The 22,061-nt window shown below is 37.2% G+C and overlaps 1 protein-coding gene across 1 annotated transcript in view; it reads left to right on the forward strand.

The window, feature by feature from the left end:
• The window catches only part of LOC137293580 (serine/threonine-protein phosphatase 2A 56 kDa regulatory subunit epsilon isoform-like), a 43,198-nt gene extending 21,369 nt beyond the window's left edge, over positions 1-21,829 (forward strand). The window contains exons 4-12 of the mRNA XM_067824216.1: positions 1,681-1,773; positions 3,933-4,063; positions 4,456-4,515; positions 4,747-4,855; positions 8,555-8,608; positions 9,860-9,910; positions 11,497-11,616; positions 16,276-16,505; positions 17,295-21,829. Of these exons, the coding sequence (XP_067680317.1) occupies positions 1,681-1,773; positions 3,933-4,063; positions 4,456-4,515; positions 4,747-4,855; positions 8,555-8,608; positions 9,860-9,910; positions 11,497-11,616; positions 16,276-16,505; positions 17,295-17,388 (942 nt within the window). The 3' untranslated portion in view covers positions 17,389-21,829. The remainder of the gene's footprint in view (positions 1-1,680; positions 1,774-3,932; positions 4,064-4,455; positions 4,516-4,746; positions 4,856-8,554; positions 8,609-9,859; positions 9,911-11,496; positions 11,617-16,275; positions 16,506-17,294) is intronic.
• The last annotated feature ends 232 nt before the right edge of the window (positions 21,830-22,061 follow it).

The following is a 22,061-nucleotide window of genomic DNA, read 5'->3' on the forward strand; positions in this document are numbered from 1 at the left end:
ACCCATCAGCTCACACGCTGTCCCACCTGGTCACCATCACAGAGAGACCATCTGCCATACCCAATATCTCACATCTCTGTCCCACCTGGTCACCATCACACAGCCACCATCTGCCACACCCATCACATCACACGCTGTCCTAACAGCTGCCATCTGCCAAACACTGCCCCACATACTCACCAACTGGAAACAGCCACCATCTGCCACACCCATCACCTCACACACTGTGACACCTAGTCACCATCACACTGCCACCACCTGCCACATCTATCATCTCACAAACTGTCCCACCTGCTCACCAACTCAAGGTTCGAAATTAATGCTTTGAGGTAGCAAATTTGCTGTTTAAATCCTATTTTGCTACCTGAAAGGAATACACAGTCACAACAACTTGCTACCTGCTATTCTTTAAAAGAAAATTAGTGAAACTGCTTACATTCATCAATACGGCGTCATTTTGAAAGGATAGATCTCCACTTGACTGGAGACTGTAGGCAGATACCCTTGAGGACAATCAACTTGCAGACTCACAGACTTTTAGAGAATTTGATTTTGTAAACCACTAGTAAACAGGTGGTGGGTGAGAAGAGAGAGTTTCAGGAAACTTGTACAGTTCGATATGGCTAAAGGCAGTAATGGAACAGGGGGAGGGATTAATTACGAAAGAATGCTGCTACCAGGTAAGGGATTTTGGTCCCTATTTTTAAACCAGGTAGCAAGTACCTGCTACAAGCTAAAAAAGTTAATTTTAAACTCTTCTACTGCTGCCATCTGCCACACCCATCACCTCACACATTGTCCCACTATTTCACCAACACACTGTACCATGCTGTGCACCAAGTCACCTTGCAACTCTGCCACACCCACCACATAACACGCTGTACCACTCTGCCACCAAGTCACATTGGCACTCTGCCCGACCCACCACTTAACATGCGATACCACTCTGCCACCAAGTCACCTTGCAGCTCTACCACACCCACCACTTATCACACTGTACCACTCTGCCACCAAGTCACCTTGCCTCTCTGCCACACCCACCACTTATCACACTGTACCACTCTGTCTCACCTATTACTTCACACACTGTACTACCCTGTCATGTGCTACTGTGCCAATCCCATCACCTCACATGCTGTCCACCTTGTCACCAAGTCACCTTGCCACTGTGCAATACCCATTACTTCACATGCTGTCCCACCCTGTCATATCAGTCACTCCCTTTTATTAGCAATTCATTTTCCATGATTATCCACAATCTTTCATTTGAGAATATTTAGAATTTCCTGCTGAATTTCATTTTACTGGACAACAGATGGATACTTCTTTACTGTGTTGACTTTGAACCAGGTAAACAGTAACTCTTTCATAAGATAAGGTATTCTATACAGCGTAAAACACAGTGTATTTTAATGTAGTTAATCAGGAATAGCCTTCAGCTGCATGTACATTTGTAACATCATGAAATACGTACTCAGCTTTCACTTGCAATATGCATCTATGAGGCTGGAGTTTCCATTCTGCCTTACGCTTGGGACATTATCTCTACCTGGCTTTGTTATCACCAACGCTGAAAGCTGGGTTGAGCAGATTGAGAGGAATGTTAGTCAATGTATAATAGGGATGTAAGGGAAAATATCATGTCTGCTCTATTTCAACATGCTTTCTTTTCTTTTTCAGATTGTTTATGAATTTTTTCTCCGCTTTCTTGAATCTCCAGACTTCCAGCCAAGTTTGGCCAAGAAATATATAGACCAAAAGTTTGTTCTTCAGGTATGTAAGCTATGCAGGAAACAAGTTATATTGTGGTTTTATATTTAAAGGTTAGAATGTGTAATTTTATGGTTGTTCAAGTCAAGATGGACTCGGGTACTTTATGATAGTCCTAGGTTAACGTGCTGTCTACATCATTACAGTGCTTTGACTGCAGTGGTTCATGTCAAATATCTTACACAACAAACATGGGTATTCTGATGTGTAACAGAGCCATACATTCTAACTCTCACTTACTCAATTCCTAGTAACCCATGCTTGTAGTAAGAGGCGACTAACGTGATCGGGAGGGCAGGCTCACTGACTTGGTTGACACGTCATCAGATTGATGCTCATGCTGTCAGTTACTGGATTTTCTGGTCCAAAATCAATGATTTACAGACGGACGCCATGTAGCTGGAATATCACTGAGTGTGGCATAAAACTGAACTCATTCACTCACTGCCTATTGTAGGTCAAATGTGATGATATTTTTTGGTGACCTTTTCTAAACATTCTAGTGAAATTAAATTTTGAAAAAAGCAATCGGACTGGCTTATTTTACATTGTGTTTTACAGTCTGCTGGTAATGTCACCCACTGCATGTGGTTGCTGTGTAGGTTATACAGATAATAGACTGGGAACAGCTGAATGCAATAAGAAATTGATAGGAAGAGAAATCACATATTTCTAGAATGACAGTTTATATCATAGATTTGTAATGTTTAATGTGAGACAACTGTGATTGAAGTAAGTATCTTCTATCGTAGTTTAAATTTTTCATGTTTGGATTGATATGGCATGTAAAAAGTTTAAATATAAAATTTTCAGGAGGAGGGGGTTATATATTAGATACTGATCCTTCATATGAACAACATATTTTGACTTGAGACTAAGTTCTATATACATGAATGATAAATACTGCCTGACTCATTTCAAATCCCTAGGAGAGAGAGAGAGAGAGTTTAGTTTTACGCCGCACTCAGCAATATTACAGCTATATGGCGGCGGTCTGTAAATAATCGAGTCTGGACCAGACAATCCAGTGATCAACAACATGAGCATCGATCTGCGCAATTGGGAACCGATGACATGTGTCAACCAAGTCAGCGAGCCTGACCACCCGATCCCATTAGTCGCCTCTTACGACAAGCTGAGTCGCCCTTTATGGCAAGCATGGGTTGCTGAAGGCCTATTCTACCCCGGGACCTTCACGGGTCTCAAATCCCTAGGAATTCAAGTGGGGAAACTCATGGGAATTAAATTCACAAATAAATACAAAGACCTTCTGATTATTTAGACCCATAAATCTCTAACTTTTAGTAAGCATTTGGAAGTGACTTCATGCATATTCTCTTCATGACACATCCACAGAACAAAACGAAGACTTATATATCCAGACTATCAGTTCAGTCCATGTCTTGACTGACAGTGACAGACTACAGCAATGTATGAACTGCCTCAGTATCTATTTAACAAATGTACATAAGCACATTTCAATGATTGGCCAATTGATCAATGATGAATAGCACATGCTGAATATCATAGGATCATTAACAGCTAAGGGAATGAAATCTCTCCCATCAGGTTTAGGCTGTCAGCTAGTGTTGGGAATCAGAAAACAAATCCACCATCGATTATAAGGACTTGTGGTGAACGATTATCGATTATAATGAAAATAGACATTTTTAATTTAATTACCAGTTTCAAGGGGTTTTTCCCCAGGTTTTGTCTAGTAATTGTTTTTATAACAAATACTATCATGCAATCAAATGCAACCATGCAAGAAAGGCACTAGAATTATAAAAATCAAACAATAAAAGTGCTTAACATTTTACAATGCACATAGTTTTATGATGTTGAGCGCATATTTGGTCATTAATATTTGTCAAATTTAGTGATAAGTTTACTTCATTCAAGTGTGTTATACTAAAACAACGAACTTCTGATTAATCAAAAATATGTTTCTCACAGTTGCTGGTCTTTTTTATCCTTGTGTATAATGTTGGCTGCAGGTGGTTGGAATGAGTGACCAAATAGATCCTGTGTCGATGTACCATGGTGACATAGATCATAGCTCATGCAATCAACCACTCTTCCTCTAAGTAATAAACAACCAGAATGTTTCTTTGTCAAATTTGTTTAAACCTATTAAAGTGAACTTATTTTTTCTGTTTCAGTTATTGGAACTCTTTGACAGTGAAGATCCACGGGAACGAGACTTTTTGAAAACTGTCCTTCACCGGATCTATGGAAAGTTTCTTGGACTTAGAGCTTTCATTAGGAAACAAATAAATAATTTTTTCCTCAGGTAAGATTGGACCTCACTCAGTAAAATATTGGTGTATATAATATAAAGATCGATCAGATGTTGCTGTTTATTTTGTATTAGTGTTTCATGAAGTTATTTCCAAAGCATACATTTCTTAACAGAACAGACACCTAAAAAGATTTCCCCACGTTTCACTGTATTCAAAGGGCCAGCTGTTGCATTATGAAACTTTCTGTATTCATTGTTGGCTAATTTTCAAGGTTTTGCATTCCTACGAAAAATACTGACATGCTGTCTGAATACCTTGTTTCTTCCCACTGTGTAGCTAACCAAGCCTGACAAAGACGATATTGTGTGGGTTAGTTCATCTGGGTGAAACCTTTCACCCAGGTATGCAAGTCCACACCTTAAGATGCTGTTCCTGCTTTCAGGTTTATATATGAAACAGAGCAGTTCAATGGAGTTGGAGAACTATTAGAGATTTTAGGCAGGTCAGTGTCAAACAAATTCCTACATTACTAAGCTTCCTAGATGTATAAAATGTGATGCCCAAGGTACATATCATCTGTTACTGTGATTTACATATAATCCTTTACTGTGTTTTGCATTTCATCTTTTACAGTGTTTAGACACTCAGGGTCATTTGTTATGTCATGGAAAACTAATTTTCAATTAAGCTAGAGTTTAACAGCAGTGGAAAATTGTCTTTTTTTTATTTCCAGCATTATCAATGGTTTTGCTTTACCGCTGAAGGCAGAGCACAAGCAGTTCTTAATCAAGGTTTTGATCCCCCTACACAAAGCTCGCAGTCTAAGTCTCTATCATGCACAGGTAAGCTAACTGTTGATGAAGCTCCTTTGATGAGTTGTGACAGTAAGCAATTGAGGCAAATGATTGAGGGTCTATTGCCAATGTAATGACGACAATGAAAGCATGTTCTGATGCCTTGGCAGTTCCTATTCAAGTAAGTTAGAAACCATATTTGCTATCATGCAATCATCAGATTATTGTGACATCCTTAGGTACTTCACAGTGGAATTATCAAATTTCTGAACCAGTACTGCTTCATTGAAAATATAATAATTTCCAAACAATATTGCAAAAAACATACGGAGAAACCCATTTAGTCTCGATGGTTTCCAGTAATATTCACCAGGTTATTATTACAGGATATTTAAATAGCGCTCTTATCCACGCAACTAGTATATGCTCACATCCCTGAACCATGTTTTGAATAAATGAGTGGTATGTGCAGTTAAGTGAAATGCCTTTTAGTGTATTAGGCCATTTGAAAATCTTTGTTCTGAAAGCATGTTTTGTTTTGTTAAATTTAGCCATTCCATTTCTTCATTCCAAACGTTCATCTAGAGTAGGTATTGTGATGAGACCAATTTCCCAGGAGATGTATCACAAATGAATAACATCACTAGTCTCTTTGTCTCTGAAACTGTTCGATGTTTATTCTTGTTTACATAGTTGAAAGAGTCACTCATTACAAAAAACTAGATTTTTATTGGGAGCACATTTGATCAGAGTTGTATGTGATCAGATATTGTATTCTCAAAGAAGGACATTACACAGGGCACATTACCATTTTTGACAAATAAAACTACAAATTTCCTCAGCAGAACTGAGGTATGTGTAACTTATATCCAGTATATCTTGAAATGTTGGATTTCAGAATTTGCTCAGGTCTGATTTTCCATTTGTTGTATTGACAACAGTTAAAGTCTGTTCATAGAGTTGTGTGTTTATACCTTGTTGCCAGACAAAGCAGGTGTTAATTGTGTGTTGATTGTATTTGGAAAGAAGTGTACTGTAGATTTATATGGATAAATACAGGATATAAAAAATTGCAAACTTTACAGTTATTGAAGTTCTCAGCAAACCACAGGGTATATTGTGTAATCTGTTCCGGATAGATTTATTTTCCATCTTATATGCTTATTACTGTGATTGTGACTTCTTGTTGCCCTCTCTTGTAATAAATGAGCATCATGTTGTTGTTTGGAAAACAGCACAAAACATCCATTGTTACTTATGAACGTTCCTCAGAATTGATAGTTCATCTGAAAGTGAAGCTGTGCTGGTAGTGTGTATATGACTCTTTGTTGAAAGGAAACATGATCCCTCGTAATCCCAGATTGCTGCTATGCCCATGGACATCTTTGGTCATGTTCTTGTTTGATATGTTACATTTTTAAACAAGTCTAGTTCACTTCATGATAAAGAATTAGTCTCAAAGGTGCTATTTCAGGCTTCAAATGAATTTTGTACAAGATTTAGTATTTTTGTTTCTAAGACCTGACTGATAATATGAGTGAATTGTGTTTTAAAGATCAAACTTTCCAAAATACTTCACCTTTAGCAATCCAAATTCTTGCATTTAACTTAATGCAAATGACAATTTTTTTGTTTTCCTTAAATGAATTTGCCATTTCTTGGATGATGTACTGGATGTTTGAAATGGCAGAGGTTAGTGACAATCCCCCAAGACAAGCCTTCTACATCATACACCCACTCAAAATCAGGTTACACAACACTTAATGTAGCCAAGGGCTGCAGGACAAGATTCCAGCAGGGAAATTGTACCCATCTTGCTGCCATTGCATGTCAAGCTTGGGCATGACAAATGTCATTGTCTTTGTATCATCTTCACTTTTCTTAGTTCATTTCGGAGCGGTGTGTCATTTCCTCAGTGGGTCAGTGTTTTGTTACTTATTTAATTCAAATAGTTCAAAATATATTGAAATTCAACCTGCATCTACCAAACCAAAAATCATCTTATGTTCATTGCTCTGAAAGGGAAATGTGTCCTGAAAACCAAACATTTGATTGGTCTGAGATATTGCCAAACAAACATTTGATTTGGTGTGAGATATTGCCATCAGACATACTGTTCAGACCAATTTGTGCATTGTGGTAGCAGGGTGATTCCATGGTACTGGTAGTAGGACATGCACTGTCTAGGCAATTGATCTCAGGTGCCTGACCTTTACCATAGCATTGTACCAAGTTCCTTTTGCAACAGGATTATGCCTGTAATCCCATGCCAAACTAACTTCGGTTGTAAAATAGTCTGTTTATAGTAAATACATGTTTTTGATAAAATACTTCCTTGCTTTCTTGAATTTTTTGACCTATTATGTCCAAACAATGTTTTCCCAGATGAGATTTTGTACTTTCAATGTGTGGGCTCACTTCCTTGCCATAGTACTGAATCCAGGCATCCTATCTTTGTGTAATTGCCCTACTTATGCAAGTGATAAAACTTTATGCTTTCAATTGCCTGGTTCAAAGAGCATTTGGTATGACCATCATATTATTTTAAGGGCATCATATGAAAATTTCACCATTTTCCACTAACTATAATTACCACTAAAAGTATTTCTGCTGACTTGAAATTACGAGCCATATGAAAATGACAAAGCTTTAATTTTGAAGTCTTAAGTTGTTCTTTTGTGGAGGTTTATTATTTGGAAAATTTGTTTTTTGGTCCAGTTGATAAAGTAAAGGTAAGACAAATGAGGCATTTAACTTGTGATTGTTAACTAAACATAAACAGTTTGTCCTTTTTTGTAAAACATTTTTATTTAATACAAATAGGTTGCCCTTTCAATAGCACGTTTTTATAAAGAAGCTATAACTTCGCTTGCAAATGTCATTCATGGTCAGAAGTGCAGATTCTAAGTTTTATTTATCCAGTGTTGTGCTTGATTAATCTTAAATGCTCAGATGATATTTTTGCACAAGTCTGATCATGATTCATTAATCCTGAACTACATCATTTCAGGCGTGTGTTGATTGATACAGGATTGACAAGGTTTTACTATGTAGAGGAATTAAATCAGAACTCTTGCAATGAAATTATTTCGCCTAAAGCTTATTGGAAGGCATTCTTTGAGCTTGTGGGTATTCATAATGTTTAACCATATGTGTATGTGAGTGATTTTCTATATGTTCATTTAGCAAATGTTAGACATTCTTCATTACTATTTCACCAGTGAAGATGCGGGTTACAATTGGTCTTCAGTAACCCATGCTTGTCATAAGCAGCGACTAACAGGATCGGGTGGTCAGGCTCAGTGACTTGTTTGACACATGTCATCGTATCTTAATTACTGGTAGATGCATCAACATCCTGTTGATCTCTTTTGTGTCCAGACTTGATTTTTACTCACTGACATCATATGGCTGGAATATTTAGGATTGCGGCGTTCTAACTACCAACCAGTCAACTTTACCAATTATGAAAATTTCATAAACTTCAGCATTGTGTATTCAAAACTGCAGCCAGTTCTGGAAATTGTAGATCAGTCAGTCCCCTTGAACAACAACTGTTCTGCTTGTTTGTAAGCACATTTTTAGGTGAGGGAAAAGAAATATATTTCAGCCTAGACTTGAAGGGCACAAGTCCGAAGCACAAATTATGATCATGAACTTCCATTATTTGTTTGTGCAGTGATTTGTAAAATTACCGTCAGGTTCTATGCATATTTATTATGCTTACTTAACTCTGTCCTGTTTTAGCTGGCCTACTGTGTTGTGCAGTTCTTGGAGAAGGATGCTGCTCTCACTGAGGATGTGAGTATTGATATTTTCATTGTCTCCGGGTGTATTTTAGATGAAATTGTGGAACTTGGAATAGGGTTCAGTTTGTATAAGTAGATTGAGATTATGCCGGTGTATGAATTGATTATCATATCTTTGCCACAGTGTCCGTCAAGGATTGCTGCAGGAGCCTTGTAGTTCAAGCACTCTGATACCTGAGTTGGACTCCCAACTTGTACGCATGTATAATATATGAACTACATGTATTGTATCCCTTGTCTTCTTGCTAGAGACTGACACAAGTAAAACAAAGGTGACAAGACAATGTTTCATGTGTCATGTCATGTTTTCATGTTTCATTCATGGCGCGGTGGTGTACCCTCATGGTTAAATTGTTCGTTCATCACTCCAAAGACGTGGGTTCGATTCCCTACATGGGTACAATGTATGAAGTCCATTTCTGGTGTCTGCCTCTGTCATATTGCTGGAATATCGTTACAAGCAGCATAAAACTAAAACTCACTCACCCATTCATTTTCATTCACTGATTTTAAGGGTGGAGTCTTGATCGGAATATGCCCACAACAGTTTATGACATTTAAACGAGATGACTATATGAAGCTGGGGCTGTGTTAATATGACATGGGTGCTTCTATCCTTCTTCATGAAGAGTCTCCATAGTTTCTTAATCCACTACTGGTCTGTGGAAACTTGATTATGTGACAGCCACTTTGAAATTGTGGGACTGTTGGTGAATGAAGTGGCATAAAACATTCATTCCTTTGCTTTGCTCTCTCATGAAATGTGTCTATGAAGTAGGAAAGCATGTTTAACCCTGCACATGCTAGAAAGATATCAAAGGTGACAAGATGGAGTTGAGAAACAGAAAAGAGAGTTGCTGATTTAATATTGATCAGTTAATTTTCCTACACAGCAGCTGGGGCAGTAGGGTAGCCTTGTGGTTGAAGTGTTAACTTGTCATGCTGAAGACCAGGGTTCTAATCTCCACGTTAGTACAATATGTGAGGTCCATTTCTGGTGTACCCTTCCCACCTTGCCGTGATGTAGCTGGGACATTGCTAAAACCAAACTCCGTCTGTCAATCCAACATCTGCTATCAATGATATGGTCTTTCACTCACTGTTTATCACAAGGATATAAGGCTAGGATGCCTTTCTGTCTGATCCTATCCTTATCACATCTTTGTGTTCATTTTTACCAAAAATATTTTTATAAACAAGGATTTGAAGGAACCAATTATTATTTTTGTCCTTTTTTTTACAGGTTATCAAAGGTTTACTTAAGTTCTGGCCGAAGACCTGTAGTCAAAAGGAGGTATGTCTGAATACACCTGTATGTCGTGATAAACATTAAAACTTACATTTGAAAGGAACCATGACAGTAAGATGGTACGTCTGTAGTTTGATATATAAGTCAGCCATTTTGGATTGCCCACAGCTCAGTGCAAACATTCATAAGAGGAATGCAGCAACCGAAATCAATTCTCAGTTTTTATAACATGATTATGAAATTACACACATTTAGCAGATCATGAATTTGTGTTCATCAGCATTGAAATCAGTTTTCGATCGTTTGTAAATTTGTGTCAAAATGTTTAGTTCAACATATTTTGGAGTTCTTTTCATGATAGATTTAGATATCTTAATGTAAAAGAGAAGTCTATGCCTACATTTTTATACCCAGTTGTCATCTAGTGGTTGAGAAAAGTACAATTTAGTTTGGATACTTGCTTGTTTATATGAAAAATCTATTTGTCAGATATGTCTCCAGAATGTTGTATCAACATGTATAGTTATAGTATAGATTACAGCAAACCATCCATATCATGCTGTGACATGGCATGTAGCATATGTGTGTTGGAAAATCTCCTACCAGAGCCTGGGGACCCAATTAGATGGATGAAATCACCCGTAGTCACTATCTAATTAACCAGTTTAACAAAACGGAATCAGGCTGTAGGCAAGTGGCATAGCATCTATGGAAATATATTGATATCGGAACCATAGGACTCAAGTTGAAAGAAAGGGCACTCTAGACTCAATCCTCAGTGATTTTTCGTTTGCAGCTGCCCTTGTATCATACATCTGCAGTAGTCACGACATTGAGATGTCTTTGTGGATTACTGCTCAGTTCATTGTGAACCCAATTTGTCTGGGGAGTTTGGCTGGAGACCATTGCCTCAAGTCATTTCCATCAGTATTATCCCCCCAGTTGTAATCAGCTTGTCTGTCCATCCATCCATAATTGCTTTTTGTCCAGGCCAAAACTGTAAAGGTAATATGTATTCTTTCATAAAACTTTTCACGCACACAAAGACCTGGTGGTCAACTGGTGCCATTTTCTACTTGGAGTTTTGAAATTTTTATTATTTTTTGCAATTCTGTGGTAAAAAGTTTTAACTCTTTTAACAGTAGTTTGTTTGTCCAGACCATATATCCGAAACAAAAGGCGATGTTTTATGACAATATGTACACACTCTCATCAGGTTGTTAGCTGGAGTTTTTTGCTATTTCACTATTTGTTGACTTTTGCATTTCATTTGTTTTTTCTTTGGCTATAAATATGACTTACTCTGAATCCCAGTCATTATGTATATCGTACAAAGGAATGTTGGAGAACTAACCATGTATGTGTATACCACTGGGAAGATTCTAATAGAAATTAACCATGTTTTTATCACAGTGATGAGATATTCATATAGAATAATGTTGCAAAAAATTTGTTTTCCTGATACGGACATATGTTGCAGCAGTTGTTAGTGATATTCTCGTAGAGAAGGATGTTATGTTCCAAGGATATTAGTTTCAAGCATATACAGTTAAAGTGACATTTAACAGCAACTCTGAGAAGACATTTTCTGCTGTGTCCCCCACCTGAAGCTCTGTTTGCCCATATTACAGGTTATGTTCCTTGGGGAGATTGAGGAGATCCTTGATGTGATAGAACCTGCTCAGTTCCAAAAGGTGATGGAGGCCATGTTCAGACAGATATCCAAGTGTGTGTCCAGTCCACACTTCCAGGTTAGTATTCCCCTGAGAGTACTATTACAGTCTGCCCTAGCTTCCAGGGAAGATGTACCCACGGCCACTACTTTGCATGATGTAGGGTATTGGGGTAGCCAAGTGGGTAAAACATTTGCTCATCACCTCAATTCCCGGGTTGGATCTCCCACATGGTTACAGTGTGTTAAGCTCATTTTTAGTTCCCCCAGCCTTGATATTGGTGGAATATTGCGGATTGTTGTGTAAAACCTCACTCACTCAAGGCATTTGGCATCAATAACAGATAATGGGGAGTGGTTACAGTCCTCTGCTGTGTTGTTATACTCAAAATAGTGTCATCAACAAAGGATTAAACACAACCACCTAGACAAAGGGTTATCAGATAAGACGGCATCACTCATGATAGGGGCCATCTCAAAACCTTTAAACGCATAATTTACCATTGCAGACACCATGCATACATAACATCTACACACAAATCTTGCAGTCATGTACTGGTAGGTTGAATGTGGAGGATATCATCATTATCAATATAATAAATGATTAATATAGTATACATTAGGCCCAGCTGATTGTGTTCAAATTTGTATTTTGGAAAGAAAATGATTCAAGATGAAAAGTTGGGGTTTTTTTTTCTAAACAAGTTAAACAGCAGCACATGCTTCCTGGTTTTAGACATGGACGTCATGAATGCAGAGTCAAGTGACTGTCTCCAAGTGCTTGCTTTGTTTCAGAATTATTTCTGTGGTAGTAAATTTGAAGAAGCAGTTGTAAGACGTGATCATCCATCTATTGTGTGATGTTTTGAAATGTTTTGTATGAGGGAATCTTTGATTTTCCACTGAATACTTCTGTATTTATTAATAATTTTTCCCACAATTATTTTTTAAAGGAGCAATCTGTTCTTTGTCTCCTTAGCCAAATCCCAAGATGAAAACTTCATCTTTTTGATTAGTGGTTGAAGGGTTGAAGCAGTTATCCTCAATTAGAAAGATTTATGACAGGTCACGGTGCCCAGTCAGGCTGGTGTAGCACCAGGAAGATCCACTGTGACACATTACAGACACGTTACAAACAGCAGGCCTAAACACACGACTGCAACAGGCACTGATAAAGCTGACTTATTTACCACAGATAAACATAGCACAATAAGCACAACTTTACAGGAATGTTTGACTGACAAGCTGAGCTTGGTATGACTCAACTTGAGAAATGGAAAAATAAATTAAGCAGGAAACAGTCTTACATAGCCAAACAGCATGATAATGGCTGATAATTATTATTTTCATTTTGTTAAAGCTGGATATATGTTTCATTTTCTGGGGCATAAAGTTCAAGGTCACATCATATCTCAATATATGGGTTTTTTTTATAATTTGGTCTCTGGAAACATGAACTTGTCTAGTTAAGGACGTTACATTTCTCAGTCTGTGACTTAACCTGGTAATATTCAGTTTGGCCCAGTAAGTTATGTATTAGTCCTTGTGATAACTCGAACAATATCTGCTGGACTTTATACTTGAAGCTGAAACCATATACTGGTATGTGGTCTCTGCTTAGGAGTTGTGTTCAGGTTGTCAGACTTGGACCATTTTAGCCTAGCTGACATTTCATCAGTATTACGTCATTGCTGCCACTTGATGCTGTAATACTTGCTGTCCCCTCCACTACCACGTACTGTACTATACTGGCCAATGGGGTGATGTGATTTCTCTTGGAAGTTATCTTACACGTTCATTTCACCCAAACCCCTTGAGATCATTTGCCATTTCTTTCAACACTCCCGGCCAGTTTTAGTGCTGTCATGTGGACTTATTTTTCCAGAACAAACAAACAAAATGTTGCTAGACTATGTCTGTATACTAGTGACTCAAATCACAGACTGCATGTATACGTACCCACCATATGAACTACTTTATGGGATTCATAATATGTTATAGGGGAAGTGTACATTATCCACTTCTTCTCAAAAACTACTTTATGGAATTCATTTAGATTGCGCATTTGCTTCATTGGGACTCTAAAGGTGTGCCTCTCATATTTTGATTTTGTATTTTTGTTATTTTTCTGATTTTAATGCCCTTTGAATTGACATAAATTTTGTGGAATTTTTTTCTCACATGATCGTGAAATAGGGGATTAAATCTATCCACTTCTCCACAAAACTGCTCAACGGAATTGATTAAGCTTATACATGTGTTTCATTAGGACTCGAGAGGTGTGCATCTCATAGTTGCATAGATGTTTATTGAATTTGGTCAGTAGAAATCAATCACCAGAGCACACTCAGCTTCACACAGCAGCAGGGGCGTCTGTATCCCTGGACACAATTTTGTCTTGTTTTAATATGTATGATAGGATACAGATCTTCAAGACTATAGGTATGACTATAGAAATGTTGTGTGACTTCATGCCAGTGAAATAATATTTTATATGTGAAAGCTAAGTTGTCTTGACATTACGATTATTATCAGGTCTTTTTGTGGAGAAATGTACACAGTTATTCAGATTTGTGATGTTCCTGTAAGGAACACTTTCCTCAGTTTGTTTTTGGATTACTTTCATTTTGTTTTGCACGATTAGTATTCTTTTTCATAGGTCAGGGTGAGTAATAACTAGTCTAAATATGAAGATGTATTTATTGTGTGATTGTAGGACAGGAAATGTTATGATTTCCATGACAGAATTAAATCTTCCTCATTTCCAGTGGAGATCATATGTAACTGGCTCTACTATGAATTTCCTTGTAATGTTATTACTCAAGATGTCATACAGTTTGTGGATTATCGCCATGGTGTATTTGAGCCTGTCCAGGTGAGGGGCAGCAAGTTGGTGGTTTAATCCTATGGCTATGTAATACCAAGACTTGCTTCTTCTTCCTGCTCTGCTTGCCCTTGTCACTGAGGGGTATCGGAAGGACTGGAGGGGTGATGGAGTAACCTGGTGCCTACAGCATTCGTTTGTCACGCCAAAGACCCTACATGGGCACAGTGCCAGAATTTTGCTGGAATATTGCTAATAGCAGCGTAAAACTAAATACATCCTAACATAAATACATGGACAGGTCCACCTGAAATTAATATAATGTATCAGAGTAGGGTATTATTTTAAACTGAGATTTCAAATGGGTATTTCTAAAATTCAGCCCTAATTACAAACAGCTACACACATGTGCTTGCATGTCAATATGTAACTGAAATAGGCTTGAACACAAAAGTTAAAGCAGGTTTCACCGAGCCTCTTACATTTCTATCTTTAACTACACAAACGAGCAGCATAGAAACCTAGTGCTTTAAGATAGTGGCTAAAGATGCTGATAGCTTTTTTGCACATATAAACTTCTCTATTATTGATGCCACTGAGTTCACATACTCTTGCCACACCCATGTCATCACTTGGAAATAGAAACTTTTGTCATCCTGAAGTCATCGTGACCGGTTATGTGACCTACTTATCACATTGGCTGTCTGCATCCAGGAACATGTACATTACGCCATGTATTGAAGAGCTTAATGGTTAAGCTCGTCCATCAATATCTCAGTCTTTCTTAGAAGTGCAGTCAGATGAAATGTGGTTAAATCACATGTTCTTGATATTGATTGGATGAATTAATGCTGATGTATCTTTTCTTCAAAGTTGGGAACGTCCTAATCTTCTTTGAAACCTTAAAAGCAAGTAAATAATTTATCATGATGGTAAAGCAGCACATTAACAATGGTTGGCCATTTAACCTGCTTGGATGGGTGAATCAGTAGTTAGTGGTACTAGTTGAAACGGTGTACATAATACGTTTCCTTTACAAATTATCTCAGATTATGTCCTACAAACTGGTTAACATCCATATCAATGTCCACATCAGCTGGGATAAGGTTTCTTTTTAGCAATAATTCATATTCATGTCATTGATGAGAGAGAATTTGAAGACTGAATGACAAGTTAGAGATACAATGTTGTACAAGTACATCTGTATGGTCATTGCAAGGCTCAAGGGCATTCTCAGTGTTTGTAGCCTGAGTGAGTGAGTTTTGTGTTACACCACTTTTTGTAATATTCCAGTATTATCACGGCAGGAGACACCAGAAATGCTTCACACATGGTATCCATGTTGGGAATCAATTGTAGCCTAATAAAAAAGCAAGCTAACATCAAAATAGCTCAAGATTTGTACAGTCATCCTGCTATGTTCATGCATGACCCCCATGTTATACATAACACACGCATAAAAGCCAAGGAAAATGATATTTTCCATGTATATAACTGTTATTTCATATATTGTGCCCACTATGTCTCTTCTTCAGCAGTGAAGAATCAAACTTTGTAAATGGTAATAGGACACTTGCATTAATGCTGGCAGATAAGTTACATTTCATTTTTCTTTAGCAGTGGCAACATTACCATGTATGTGGCAAATACTTGTTGATTTGTGACATAAATAACATCATATTTGTCCCAATAAATACGGACTTACATAGCATGGCTTTAATTGGTGTATATGCATTGAGAATCACAAGGCTGCATTTCTACAAGAACTGATTGATATGTATTTTTTAGTTTTCTGCTTGTGCGAAAAAAAATTACATATGTAATATGTAATATATGCAGAAAATTCTATTTGATATGTCATGGTTAGAATACAAAATGGATTTGTCCCTATCCTAGATTTTGTTTACATTTCAGGTTGCAGAAAGAGCTTTATACTACTGGAACAACGAGTACATCATGAGTCTCATTGAGGAGAACTCAAATGCGGTGTTGCCAATCATGTTCCCAGCTCTATACAAGATTTCTAAAGAGCACTGGAATCAGACCATCGTGGCTCTGGTCTACAATGTCCTGAAGACCTTTATGGAGATGAACAGTAAACTGTTCGATGAGCTCACAGCTAACTACAAGGCTGAAAGACAAAAGTTGGTATTTTTCTTTACACAGTAGTTTTGAGGAAAGATTGTTTGCATTTAGATTTTGAAATTTGTATATATATATATGCATTTAGTTGGGCTAAACCAATCTTAGAATTTATCTTATCTTAAATATTGACCTATGTTTCATCTTTGTACTTTTGATGAAAAAGGTTCATTTGGTGCTCACATCCATCATAATGAAAATGCTGTTGTTGGCCATTTTGGACCTAAGGAAAGCAGAATTGTATTTTGGCTGCTCAGGAATTGAACACACATTTAATTATTTGAATATCAGTAGTGACAGCAACTTTTTTTAAGAGGTTGCAGTGTTCGTGGTAGGTTTTTGGCAAGTGCGTGCAGATATGAAATTATAAATATGTAGTCCAATTCTTTTGCACATGAAATTTTCATTGCAATCCTGAATCATGTTAAAATTTATTGTTTGTCCATATGTTGCAGTTTTAAGGTACTTATAAAATTACGTAGATCAGAATCTGAGTGTCCAAAACATGCTCGCAAAACATATTTTGAGTGTTATATTATTGATTATTTCCAGACCTCCATTGTATTAATGTGATATTGTTGGGAGTTTTGGTTAACAACAAAGACAGACAGATTATTTACAGACAGATAAGTCTTCTTGATGTGCCTCGACTGACATGTACTGATGTCCTGTGGTGTATGTTTGCACGAAAGGAATTATATTGTATCTATATGTGTGCTTCTATGGTATGACAAACATCAACTGGAAGTTATCCTTTGTTTATGTATTTTTTATTGCGCATTGTTTCACAGGGAAAAGAAGAGAGAGAAGGATCGTGAGGAACTGTGGCGTCGACTAGACAAGTTGGAGGTTAACAACCGTAACAAGATGATCAAGAACTCCTAACATCCATGCTGTGACCTCACACTTCAACTCCAAACCCTCAATGCCCGCCTGTGCTCGCTTGCTTGATTGCTCTTTCACTCGTCTGCTCCCTGCTACTGTGTCTGGCTTGATGACGATTGTTCATCTAGTTATCCTGTGTGCCAAAGCAATGTGCTGGAGATTTGGCAGAAAGTCATCAACTCCTTCAGGAGCCAGTCTAGACTCAGTGTTAGGATTGTTGCATTAGGTGCTTGCATGCAATCAGCACACTGCATTTCTGAAACCAATACATTAATTTTTAGCTACAGCCTGCAATAACCTTCATTTATGTTTCTATCACACTTTCAGAATTTTTCCTGTGGAGATTTCAGAATACCTCCTGTCAAATCGCTCTTGATACTTAATTCACAAGCTGAGGGAATTTACAGATGGTCGGTCCTTAGTTCATTTTAGTTGTAATTCCCAATTCTCAGGTGAACATTGCAACATTAATATTATCCAAGGGACATAATCAATTTATTTTAAGGAAAGTAAAATGTTCAAGATGCCTGCCACATACAGTTAGATCTCTGAAGCCAACATGCTCTTCCTGAGTCTTTACTTAATTATTTGATACCACAAACAACAGTTTTCTGCCACAATGCACTGATAGGATGTCACATTGCTAGAACACCTAGTAACTAACAATAAGCGTAGATTAGCCAGTTGGTATGCTAGGAAGTTATACCAAATATATTTACCCTAATGGGTTATGCTGGCTTGATTGGTTGGAAGTTGTCACCACAAGTTGATGAGAATATCTATGTATATGGTCACAGAAATGTTGTTAATGAGATTCACAGGAAGATTGTCTATTTATGTGTATTGTAAACTACACTGATCACTAACTAGAGAAGTCTGTCTGCCTCAGACTGCAATGACCTGTAGTTGTACTGAAGGATCAAGTGTAATGTCATTATTTATTTCAAATTTTTAGTCAAGTGTTTGTAGTGGGTGTGTCACTACAGTAGATGGCTTACTCGCATGTGGAACACAGTCATCAGAAAGTCATACAGTGTCATATGCATTTTACTTTGTCATCCTACATAAGTGGTGCTGTTTAAGTCAACACTGTATATATTTATATATACAATAGCTGGAGCATAATATATGGCTTTGGAAAGGTTCAGGGAAATATTGTATGGAATTGGTTTTCTATGTCATGTGTCAAAGATTGAGTAGACTTTTGTCTTGTCTGAAAGTTGATATAAATTTCAAAATTGTTTTCATGCTTATTTTATGACTGTGAGTAAGTTGCTTTAATTTAAAATTGAATCATAAAACAATTACTTTGGTTTTCTCACTATTTTCTTAATCAGTGGGAAGACATCAAGCTGCATGTACAACTGCATTTCAAGAAACACTTTCGTCAATATGGAACAGTTATCCCATGCTCCATGGTACAATTGAGCAATTACTTCAGATGGGGATTTGTGACTTCAGCAGTAGGCAATGCACGTTCTGTTGGAGCAAATGGCAACTGAATTCAGATATGAATACTTATCTTTAAATTTTATTTGCAGTGAACTGAGTATGGTTGCTGTAGAGATTTGTGAAAGTAGTTAGGGAAATAAAACCAAATACTTACAATATAACCTATTGTATTCTAATATAGTGTAAAACAAATAGTACACAAAACCGTCAAGATATATTTTATGGAGAAGTTCACTATTAAACATTCAGTGGCCAGTAAAAGATTTAAATATAATTTTATTGTTGAACTTTTAGAGATTTGGCTTTGTTTGTTGGTTTATTCATTGTGGAAGGGATATATTTGTTTGATGGTTGACAGATAAGGGTTTATTTATTGCATAACAGAAAGCTATGGATATATTGGTTTGTTGACATGATTTCAGATGACAGACTACTGCCTCTATAGGCTTGTAGATGAGGATAACAGAAGTCTCGTGTGCTAAATATTGTGGGCACTTCATGTAACTGACATCACAAGCAAACAAGTCACTATGTCCGTCCGCATTGTAGTTGTCCATCTCATTTCTTCTGTCAAGTGTTGTGTTTTGTGTTTGTTTGATTTCATCAAGCCATTATGACTATTTGACCTACAAGTCTTATGAACCTAATCTTGGACTGCTTTGTTTCTGCATATTTGAGAAGAATACCACTAAGTATGTATATCAATTTGTTTACGGTACTAAACAAATGTGTTATAGTAGGTTAAAACATTCAAAATTGCCTGCCTGTTTTTAATGTCAAAGTTGTTCTGTAAGCTAAGGATTTGCTTTCATTTGGAGTGTTTCTGTTGACAATAGATAATTATGAGCAAAAGTGCATGCGAAACAATTGAAATATGAAAATGTTTCCTTATGTTATCATTTTGTTGTTAAGTTGAAAATGTTGGCATTCTCAATGATATTGTGATTTACATAGCCCTTCATCATGGGTTAGACTTTTCATGTGTTCTACACGATGAATCTTTCAATATCTTTTGAGTCGTGAGCTGTGAACAGTTGCAAGGAAGTCAGAAAGGGACTGAGGAAGATCGCACTGAGATTCACAGAAGTATGTTGGACAAGGTAATTATGTTGTGACCACTGCCTAGTGACAACACTACCTAAGAGTGAGGGTGTTTGTTATAGGGATAGAACCTTACTCTAGTCACTAGCTTCACATTACAAGAGTGGAAGTGTCACGGAAGGACACTGATCTTGGATGGAATTATGTTCTCCCGAGATTTGTTCTTAATCATGACTTGTTATGACTTGTGATACTGTAGTATATTCAGTTGGTGTTCCTATGCTTGTCTGTATATACATTTCTTCACCCACTCTTCATTTAATGTGTATGACTTAATAGTGTACTTGTGTCACAAACCTACAGGAGTATAGATTCAAGTGACTCAGATTCGTGCACATGGAGATAATATTTTGATCTTTCAGAATGTTTTCATAGAAGTTTAACTCTTTCAGACATTGTTAATTTGATTTTTAGCTAGGGTATTTTTGTTATGACATCTGTAAGCATCTGAACTGAGGATAGTTACTTAATATGTGGACTAAGCTCCAATGTGATCTGATAAATTCATTTCAATGTTAACCGCAACTATGCCATTGTAAGTGTGTGAGTGGGGAAGAACGGGAGGCTTATACTTTGCCAGTCAGATGACATGTTCTGCAATGTAACTGGAAACATCTAACAATCAAAGTATTTTTGTGCCATGATAACTGTTCTCTAACAATGATTTCAAATGGTCAGCTTTGAGTGTTGCATTGCTGAAGTGATTGGACCGGTCAGTGAGTCTGTAATTCCCATGTATGCTTCCGACATAGATCTGTAGCAGTCTGTTGTGTGTTACGTGATTATTATCCTCTGCTGGTGTGCAAATGTCGAGCATGTGATTCATAAGGCACACATTTCTGTAGTGACAAAGGGAAAATTTCCTTTATCACAAAGGGAGACCACTCTAGTTTCATTGCAAAGAGAGACCCCTCTGGTTTTATCAAAAAAGGAGACCACTCTGCTGTCTTCACAAAGGGAAACCACTCTGGGCTCATCTCAAAGGGAGACCATTCTGGTTTCATCTCAAAGAGAGCTCTCAAAGAATGTATACCTTTTTGATCACAGTTTCGGACTACACTAACAGTGAGAAGTTTGTGTCGAGTGTTCTTCACGGGGTTGTGTGACTTGATGTTGAGGCTCTGGTTGCCATCTTTGTTGTGGCAGGCTGGAGTAAATGGTCCTCATCTTATTAGCTAGACAACTGCAGAGGTATACTATTTAAGACTGAACAAATTGCTGATGAGAATTATGTGTGCATTAATTATTTATAGTGTTTATGAAATGTAAGATTCATTGGAATACAGTGAATCTGTGTATATCAGTTTGTAAAATTTGTCATTTTCCTGTTGTGTGTTTTAACATATCCATAATTGCCAACTACTGATGCTTGTTTCCAGTTTGTCTTGGAAAAAATTCATCAGTGAATTTGGTGTAATTATTACTGAAGGGTTACATCCTTTTGAATGCCGTGGCGCGAGAGTTGACTAATTCCTCTTCCCATTAACCACCACACTACATGCTTGTCTACCAGTTACCATAGAGCCTGGCGTGTCACCCTAAACTGTTATGTTAACAGATTCCTATGTTAGCAGTTGGTATTGCCACAAATAATTTGTGTACATACAAGATTGAACATTGTGTGTTTGATTTGTAGCCTAACGCAGCCAGAACCTCGATTCAGTAGTGTCTGACTGCCCACAGCACAGTTTCGTAATCAGCTCTATGTTGTGTCCTCAATTTTGCTTTTGTAAATATGCTTACTTGATTGTATATTATGTTGCTATATTAACTATACTTGGCTTGTAGGCAATCTGTAGCCAAGTTTGTGCATAGTTGTTACCCTCCAATTTGTCTTTGTAAACTATGTCTGAAAATATTTTGTAAAATTAAAATATTCTCATCAAAATTTATTCTGTTTTATTTCACCCCATTGATCAAATTTTACATGTCTGCAGATAATGGCTGAGGAGATTCAGATAATGAAACCAACATGTAAGGAACAGATTTGCAAGCTTTTGGATATGTTGTTGGGTCCACTACTTGGGTCAGGTCTCAATTATAGTAAAATGTTATTATTATAGGAGTGCTTTTATTTTCTTTGATTTGCTTGCTTTTAAACTGATACAATGCTGACCTGG

Source organism: Haliotis asinina, chromosome 8 (assembly GCF_037392515.1).
Source record: "Haliotis asinina isolate JCU_RB_2024 chromosome 8, JCU_Hal_asi_v2, whole genome shotgun sequence".
Lineage (NCBI taxonomy): Eukaryota > Metazoa > Mollusca > Gastropoda > Lepetellida > Haliotidae > Haliotis > Haliotis asinina.